General features: G+C 35.7%; 1 protein-coding gene across 1 annotated transcript in view; it reads right to left on the bottom strand.

Annotated features, from left to right (window-relative positions):
* Window positions 1-9,833, bottom strand: part of PDE3B (phosphodiesterase 3B, cGMP-inhibited) — a gene marked incomplete at its 5' end in the record, with an annotated part of 86,736 nt that overhangs the window by 22,392 nt on the left and 54,511 nt on the right. The window contains 2 exons of the mRNA XM_010012030.1: window positions 1-217; window positions 1,063-1,113. The exon at window positions 1-217 is cut by the window's left edge and continues 35 nt beyond it. Of these exons, the coding sequence (XP_010010332.1) occupies window positions 1-217; window positions 1,063-1,113 (268 nt within the window). The remainder of the gene's footprint in view (window positions 218-1,062; window positions 1,114-9,833) is intronic.

The following is a 9,833-nucleotide window of genomic DNA, read 5'->3' as shown; positions in this document are numbered from 1 at the left end:
GATCCTCTAGTTCAGGGCAGGGGAAGAAACCAGGAAATGGTGTGAATGGACTAGCCTTTGGCCTGCATGTGCCTGAGAAAGCACCAATCAAGCTATTAATGCTTCGAAGGGAAGAAATCACTTGTGGTGGAAGGGATGGGTCAGTCAGGAGGTCTGTTAGCATGCTCCGAGCCTCATTTAGTACTGAAAGATCAACTCCATTTCCACTGCCAGCATTCTAGAATAGATGGAAATGTTGCAAACTATTAACATGTCAAAACATTTCACAGTATTCTAAGATTTAAATAAGCATCTTATTCATTGCAAATGTAAAAATTAAATTAAAGAAATCAACGCAATGTACTTTTCTTCTGAAGAAAATATATACCTATAGACATGTTTACACACCATTTTTGTGGGGTTTTTTCCACACAAAATATTTCAGAATGCAACATTAGCTTTCAGTTCATTTTTCTCAATTTAATACAAAGATTTGGTGCCAATTTTTTAACTTAAATTTTCATTACTTTGTCGCAGAAATAAACTTAGTATTCTATCTCTTCCAATAATGTCGAAAGAAATTTGGTGGCCGAACTGTTATAAGCCTCTTACAGAGGTGCAATTTCCACAGCTTCGTTACTTTTATTAACCCTAATTCTAATGAAACAAATCCTAACAATTCTGTAAAAAAAGTGATTAGTTTTTATTTGGTATAATTATCTGAACTTGAACAGCATTAGCTGATTAGACGCCACTACTGACACAAGAGAGGGGAATAAACAAGGAATCAAGAAAAAAGCTGAGAACCTGACAGACGTGCATTTGGTGACACTGCTGAGGAATCACTCCCTAGCCTTATGCTAATGGATATTTCAAAAAACCCACTCCCACCTCTAGTTAGGCTTGAGACTGCTCTCATATACACCACAGAAAGAAGACCCCTGACAACTTGGTCAGAACTGCTAAATATCAAGCCTCTGTTACAGACAGCTAGAATGTACTAGGCCAACTTGGGTAAATGAAACATCAACAGAAAAAGATTGAAATGTGTCAGTTTAAAGTGAACTCTGTTCTCAATCTGACCTGGTAATAGGGCTTGTACCATTGCTTCAAATCCCAATCCCAAAGTATCATCTGGAAAGATAAAAAAAGAAGATGATTAATAGGTGATAGGGTAATGTTTTAAAACAACAATGGAATACATCTTGATTATGAGATGTATGTAATGCAAAACGCTTCTCCGTTCATGTTTTTATACGTAACTTAGGCCATCTTCTCAGTTAATGCTACCCCAGTAAAAGTCCTAAAGAAGAGTTTAAAGAAATTGCATGCAACAGAGGCATCTTGATGACAGAATTATTATATTGCCTTATTTCACTATTTCTGGAATGTTTATAAATCATTTAAATCACGTTCACTAAATTAGATGGTGACAGTGCTTTCCTGCTTCTATTCACCTCAACATATAAAAGCAAATCTATCCCAAAACTTCCAGTATGTCTAATAATTTTTTTCTTTCCAGAACCATTCAAACAGTAGCATTTTTATAAACACAGTGCAGAAAGAATTACATTAAAACTCAAAAGCTCCCCAGGTTAAAAATTGATAATTTTTAAAAGCATTTTCTTGCAGGAGGTTTTGCTAGGTTTTGCTTGAATATGGTTACAAATCTACATGTTCTGAATAACTTCACAAAACCCACCAAACCCACAAAACAACGTCAGCAACACAATCTGAAGATACTATCAGTTTCAAGTACATCAACAGCACACACTTTATTTCAGTTCTACACTGTCAAAAAATAAAAACAACGTACAAGAATGAAATTCAGATGCCTGTTTTGCTTCAAAAGTGTTCAGTCTTCCTGACTTGACAGGTTCTTATTATTCTCTGATAAATGAATTCATTTGCACAACATGCGTTCAAAATTAAACAAATATAAAGATAACCCTTTTTCTCCTCTTCTCCATAGCTACACAGCACCAATAAAGTGCCAATACCCCACTTGGGCAGTTCATATTCTTAAGTCCTGTATGTTTTCTGCTTATTTTTATAGGTAAGAACTATGTTTGGTTTTGTTCCTCTCAGACGAACAGCTCTTTCATGGACAAAACACAGTGTTTCAGAGTGTCACCTTCTGTCCAGCAGAAGGTGAAGAAAGTGTCAATAAACAAACACAGGCTGACATGTCAGCAGTAGCCAGGCAAGGGCAGAACTCAGGCTCTTCTCGTCTGCTATCTTCATAAAGATACCATTAAACCACGCTTAAAGTTAATAGTTATGACTTGCTATGAAAAGTGAAGAGATCTATCATTAAGCACATGCTTAAACTGGGAGTAAGATAGGCTATTTCAGAAAGTCAATATTGTGTAAAGCAATCAGGTCAAGAATTAATAATTTAAGAAATTGAGTCTTTTGGGTTTTTTTTTAAGTGATTAATCTAGCTTCCATCTCTTCTTTTCTTTTTTTTTTTTTTAATTTTTTTATTAATTTTTTAATCCCTAAGCATATGAGATGACTGTTAGACTGTCGGTGACAAGCATTAAGATGATGACCAACATTAAGTGGCCATACTCATTTTGCATGATACATTTGGTATTAGCATGATCATTGTAAAGATGAAGGGTTTTTTCTTCCATAAGAAACTAGAATGAGTTGTCCATCTGGGCATTTATGTTTGTTTTTTAATTCATTCACAGGTTTCTCTTTCCAGATTGATGTTTATTTACTGTATCAAACATAGGAAAATCTTTTGGTTTCATTCTGTCCTCCCTAGCTCCAATGCTGAGACTGCGTTAATCTGCTTCATTCACCTTTGACTCAACCAGCAACAAAGATCAGGTGTTCATGTGAGTTTTGTTACTTGTATTAGCAACCTTTGATACTAATGGCCCACGAAATCGTGCCAGCTTGCTTGCAAACTTCATTAGGGGACACAAAAGAGGTTTCCCTCTTCTGATATTCTATTTTTCTTTTAAATACTTGCTAACTTACCTAATTTTATCTGTTTGTTGTAAATAGGAACTTAATAAAATACCTGTATTCTTGCTAACTCCAGAATATTTCTGTACCAAACCTTTAACTGCAACTGCTTTTACTGATACAATCTCCATTATTCATTCTCTAAGCTTTTGTGTACATGTATGTGCACACACACATGCTCACGTAAGCTACACTGTTATAATTTTTGGGCCAATCTATATGGCTAAAGAAGTTCAAAACCTCTTTTGGCTTTAGCCCTGCTATAGTAAAGAAATAAGCTCAAAGTTGCAGAGGCAGAAAATACTCAATGGAAAGTGCTCTGCTGTATCCAGTGTAAACAAAAGGTAAAATAACGTGCACAGCTCATACAAAATCTACTTCCAATGCAAATAATGGTTTGCTATTTTAAATGGTAGGGCATCATTTTATACAATTTTATTTAAATAAAAAATTTCATAGGTTGGATTCATGATTGAAAATTTTCTGTTGTCATTTAAACCAGAATATTTAAGCTTCTCTGCTGATACAAATTTTACAGCAAAGAAACTAAAATAGTTTTAAAATAAACAGAACTTAAGTTCACCTATATGGTGCCAAGAGATTTTTGGTTTTGTTTTTTTTTTATTTCCCTATACATCAACACTGATTCGAAGTCATATCCCCTGAAAGAAGACAGGGGTAGTATATCAACACAGCTGGCAGGCTACCATAGTCTATATTAGCTGCAGAATGTTCAAGGCTCATTCCATGTGCCACACATAATAGCCAAAATAAGCTGGTGAAAACTTTAGGCACAAAGTAGCAATCTCTTCTACAAAGCACAATGAGAAAAAAAATGCAGATCATTATACGATGAATATTTTTCTATGGTAAATACAACTTGGTACCTCTCTATCCTAATGAAACCCTTACAGGTCAATAACGAAAGGGGGTTTATTACGTTCCCTTAGCTGCTGACAATACACCACAAGATGGCACTCAAATCCAGAAAGCCTCCCCCACAAAAACAATTTCGGGAGAAAGGAACAGAAACTGGCAGCATATCCCTTAACAGAACTTCTGTAGAATTGAAATGGTTTGAGGGACGGGGGGGTGGTGGTGACAGTTTTAAAGGTTAAGAGCTGGTAAATTCTGCTTCTTTGCAAAAACTTCTCTGTTTAAAGAAGAATTTACTTTTTACCATGCTATTCAGAAACTAACTGTAAAAGAACCATACTTTGTTTCTCACTGCTTAGCAGACTTAGTTCCATCAGCCTAACTTCATACCTTACAAGTTAAATCTGGAATACTAAAAAAACAGCATTTTTGGCATTATTTTTGTTGAGAGTTTGGCAGTTAAAGCTTTAATTAATTCCTCTGGATCATTAACAAAAGTTACAAAGTATTCCTAGAGTTGCATGAATCTTGTAACAGGAGTAAAAAGGACGCAGTTTACTTGGACTTAATGTGAATAGACCCACAGACCTTAAAATAGGTCTTAGGCAGAGCCTTGGAAATTTTTGATTTTGCAACCATAAGAGTTGTTGCAAAAAGATCTGTAGTCTGTAACACTAAGGTTTTGTAATCCACTGCACATAACGTTCTTCCTCTCCTCCTCCAACAAGAAACACCTGATCTAGGAGGGACCTGAGTTCCAGAATTTTCAAGCTACAACTTAAACCTCTGCTTCGCAACTCATACACTTTGACTTTTGAGCATCCACTGTCAGTGCCAACATCACAGCAATTGCATATCTGGGAGGTCCTCTGTAAATAAAACTGCAGTTGGCTCTGATAGTGAAGATGACAGGCGAGAAATGTATAGCCCTCCCTCCATAACCATATATACCGGTCAGCTTGGAGGAAAAGTCCTCGTATCAGCCTTGCTCTAACCCTAGAGTCTCCCCGTACATCCAAAGAGCAATGATCACCCTTTCCTGGTTTTATATAATTGCCTGTCAAGCTGATCAGAGATTTGAAGGACAGTTAATAAAAAAAACCCAAATCCCATGCATCACACAGTGCTATGCCTTGCTGTTTAACAGTCAGGAACTGTCTAGCACACATTGTCAGCAACATCAGAAACAATTGTTTAGAAAGTACACGAGGTAACAATAACAAAGGCCTTCCCTAGTATCATGCAGCTTACAGTTCAAACAGCAACAGGAACAAGCAATAATAATTTTTACGAAGAAAAAGGAAAAAAGTGCTCCTGAGAACCTTATAGTCTAGATAAACTAAAACCAGATGAGAAATAGCAGTCAGTGGAAACCAGCAGAGCTACAGGGGTTTTTGTTTGGTTTTTAATACTTTCTCTGAACAGAATGTTATCTTTCCTATGATGGCGCAGCCAGTGTTTCCAGGGCCCATAAAAGATGTGGCTCTCAGAAGCGAGTTGATGCCATGGAGGGTGGAGTTCTTTTGGATCTTCTTTGTGTGAGTGCCATAGCTCCATTTGGCTAAAGTCACGTTGAGTAGTATTTTCAACTTCTAAAGGTTTAAATGCAATAAAAGCCTATAGGGTTTACTTTTCTCAAGTTATAAACCACTAGAAGTACTATAAAAGTACACTAAGCACTTTTAAACTTTTTTTTTTTTGCTTTAATCCTCAGCCTAAACTGTATTCAGCTAGATAACTGTGTCCTGATATTTTCAAAATAGTTTAACTTACAAAATACAAAATCAGATCATCTTAGCTACCTGAGAATTACTTGTGTTTATGCAAAGTTATACTAAAGACAATATTCATACTTGTGCAGAGATTTAAACTACCAAAAAATGTTTCAGAGCTAAGAAATCTAAAAATCAGTTCTAAAACTAGAATATAATTAATACATACTCTATACCCTAAGCTGAAACGTGCACACCATCTGAGGCCATACACAATGTAATGTCACAGTTTGATTGCCTGAACTAGGTAAGGGGGGAAGTTTTAGTTCCAGTGATTATATTGTTCAGAAGATTCAGCCTGTGCTTGTTAAGAAAAGAAAATTTGTCCTATTTGCCACCACCCATTCACATTCCATGCTCCAAAATTTTAATGGAGAGAAAACAAATACAAAAATGAGCTTCTACTTCTGACTGAGTCTTTCATTGATCAGCTATAAAAGATTCCTAGTTGCTAGTAGCATCTGTTTGACACCATTAGGCATTAGCTCCGTAAATAAGTATTTCCATAGCAACCAAGCATAGAATTAACTAAACAATGAAAGCAACACCATAGCAACTTGATTCAGAAATAAACTCTGTAAAAAATCACCTCATTCAAAAGCAAAATTCTACAACCAGATGAGAAACTAATTTATTGTGAAATATGGAAAAGGTAACCTTACTTATCCCTTTCAGTTCCTGACTGCCTTTCAAACGAGACTGATGCTAGATTCATCACTTTTATTTCTAAATTAGTCTTTTGTTACAGTTTACAATCAATTAGCTTTTCTAATCCATGTAATTTAATGACACAAAACCAACACAGCAGTATACAACCTAGAAGTCTTGATTTCATTTATTAATGGGAGGTTTTCCCCCTCTCTAGAAAAAGTAGACTTTGAAAAACAGTATGTTATTAAGTAGTTAAGTTTTATTCAGTAACTAAGGTGATGCAACCAAAGATGACTGTCAAAGTAGAGGTAGCATTATTTAGATAACACAGACAACATGCTGTTGTGAAATCTTGCAGGCCAAGACAACAGCCACTTGAGTAAATTACTGTAATCAAGACAAAATACAGGACTTGGAAAATCACTCAATATGATAACTTACGGCATTCAGTGTCATGATATTTCTCCACCTGCTGAACCTCCCATTAAAATAAATGGGACAGGAAAAAAAATAGGATTATTTTTTTGAGTCTTACTACTTATCACTTCCTGACTCTATACTTACTCATCCAAGGCTGTGAATGGCTAATAGGTTGTGAAGTCTGCAGATTGCCACAATCTTTGAACAGAATCTGAGAGTGTTTGCATGAGTCTGAGGTTTAGATACATGTACTGAACAAAACAGTCGTATCCTAGTCTAGATGCTATTGTTGACTCTACTGGACTTTTTTATGAAAGGCATTATCTTCAATCTTTTAGGAAGTCTAAAATCTTCCTTCAAAGGAAAGAGTCTTGCTTCTACCTTATTGCTTTAGTTAATACTATTCTACACCTTAAATAGTTCCTGAAACATACTTGGCCAAACACACAAGAACACCACTGGAACATACAGGTGTCTGGCCACCATACCGTTTTCACCAGACTCCACAGTATTCTCATCTTCCCTGGAAACTCAAATCTCCAACAACAGCTGCACCTAAGTAAACTTTAACAAACCACTTTTGAGTGTTCATGTATTTAGTTACTGTTTGCAGTAACTTTGTCCTCAGCAGAGGTATAAAAGCAGAGCAAAAATGCTCCACTGTTATGCCTTCAGAAGGCTTATTCTTAAAGTCAGCATTACTCCGTGTGAGCTGAAAAATATTTTCCGGTTGGTTGGGGTTTTGTTTCTTTTTTATGTGTTTGTTTCATTTGCCTGTTTTTAAAAAGCCATGCTACTTCTGCTTTTGTAACCAGGAGTATCAGCAGGTCAGCTTCTACTTCTTCTGCTGTAGAAAGTTTCATGGGTTTTTTTATTGCTTATATTTGCTCTGATCTTCCTTTTATATATATATATATATATATTTTAAGATCTTCAAATGTTTCAAAAAATTTATGAAAGGTGTTTTGTCTATCAAGGGAAAGTAGGATGTTGGGGTTTTTTTCTTCTTCTTATGTAGGTAATGAAAAAAATGGCTAAAACCACACTTAGGTCATTTCCTGTTCCTTCTAGGTTTTGTCAGACTTGCCCGTCAGACTAAAGGCCAACCAGTAATTTACGGCAAGTGGGGGAGGGAGGCCAGAGGAAAAAAGCCTGCTATGTGCAGATCCTTTAATTGCCCATTATAAGCATTTTCCTTTAGAGCATGTGGTTCCAATCATCACCAAAGAAAAGAAATAGTGCTAGGTGGATTACTGCTCTGATCCGGTACAGTTGCTTCGGTGTTCCAGCATTCTGTACTTCTTTTACTGTCATTCAAAATCTAAAACCATTTTTTAAAGTTGAGTTATTTTACAAAAAGCAAAATCTAGAAATTGCTCCCAAAATATCCTTTTCACATTTACCTGTTGGATTATTTTACTGTTACACATAGTAAAAACCTTTACTGCTGTGTTGACGCATGTTTATGTATCATGTTGGAACAGACAGAGAGCGCAACCTTAAATTTTATCTTTCTGCAATAGAAAGATAAGCACAAATCTTATGCTAAAGCATTTTACGCTAAAGCATTTTACTGTATGCGGATATTTTCTTAATGCAGTAACTAAAAACACTAGTGATGAACCAATTTCCCCTCTATTTACTTGAATTTTTTAACCAATGGTTTTTTTCTACCTCTTACACTAGAGATATAGGAATGAGTCTCAAGATCTTTTTCCTCTCAGCAGAGAGAAACTATCTCATATGACCTCAAATTGGGTTTTTTCAGCACTAAGCTGAAGAAAAGGAGATACTGAATTTTTCACAAAGATTTTTATAACAACCTTCTCTATAAAAATCTCATAAAAATATTATATTTCTCCTCTCCCCCCAAGTACCCCTCAAACAAGCAGCATAAAATTAAGCTGTACAACTCTGTCAGCCAAAAACTAACATGAATGTGAGAATGGGTCACATGAAATGAATTAGACTAAATGCTCATCTAGTCCAACCTCAAGATAAAAATATTTGTAATTAAACTGTGCTAACTCTCAGAATATTTGTCAGCCTCAGCAACACAGCTCAAGGAGCCCTAAGTTGTATGCCTTGCACATTAAAGGTCAGTAGATTTTTCACCTTTGCATTTCTCTGATCATCTTTTCAGAATCCACATAAACTTCTGGCAGATCCAGTATCATACACCAAGGCATTTTACAAGTTAAACAAGGATTATACAAAGTTCCCTTCCTTTCTGAATCTGTCAGCACTTAAATTCCTACAGTGGGGAAGCAAACAATCAGCAACACTTTTGTGAAGTCTATCCACTGAACGATTTGTTTTTGCAAAACCTTACAGCTGTTCTTCAGCTAACTTCAGGCACAAGACACCATTTTTCCCAGACCATGAGGCTGTATTTTCACATCCCTCATGCTAGACAGAGACACAGCACCTTCAGAGTAACAAAACATCTAAATCACTGAATACTGCCACTTTCTTATTTTATTGCATGAATTGTTGTCTTAAGGATTTTTACAAATTGTGATGAGGTACAAACTTTACACAAAACAGTTTTGTTTTCTTTATATAACTTGATGATGACCCGAAAGGAAACATTACAGGGACTGAAGTTAGGGAAGTAAGCTGAAAGAAAGCGGTCAAGAAGCCAAAGAAGATATTATGTCATAAAGGAAAGCAAATACTGCTGCAGTGCTGTGGTTGGAAGTTATGCATGGGGATTGAACTAACTAAATTCTCAGTTGCTCAAGCTAAAGAATTAAAAGCAGTAATTTAAAAACAGATGAGAGAGTATAATTATGAGTCTGATTACAAAAGCACTTGTTAGTGAAAGTCAAATCAGTATTAAAAAAATCCCAAACTTAATGGACATGTTTCTGGTTGAAGTGCCAGGAAATACAAGATGAGATCTCTTGGGGGAAAAAATATTGAAACTCTGAAGAATGTCATACAGATTGCTGTCAGAAATGGAGAAGAACAAGGGAATGCAAATTGCTGCATTCTACAGAAAGTGCCAATTTACTTTAATGTATTCATGTTAAGTAGTACTTTAGTTGGCAGCTTCATAAGCAGCTGAGAAGAAAAAAAAAAAAATCAAACGGCAGCAGATTTGAAAGAACAGAGAAAATTATTTTCCATGTAGTAATGCTGTGATGCTGT

Source organism: Nestor notabilis, unplaced genomic scaffold (genome assembly GCF_000696875.1).
Source record: "Nestor notabilis isolate BGI_N333 unplaced genomic scaffold, ASM69687v1 scaffold5800, whole genome shotgun sequence".
Classification (NCBI taxonomy): domain Eukaryota; kingdom Metazoa; phylum Chordata; class Aves; order Psittaciformes; family Psittacidae; genus Nestor; species Nestor notabilis.
This window is presented reverse-complemented; position numbering and strand designations above follow the sequence as displayed.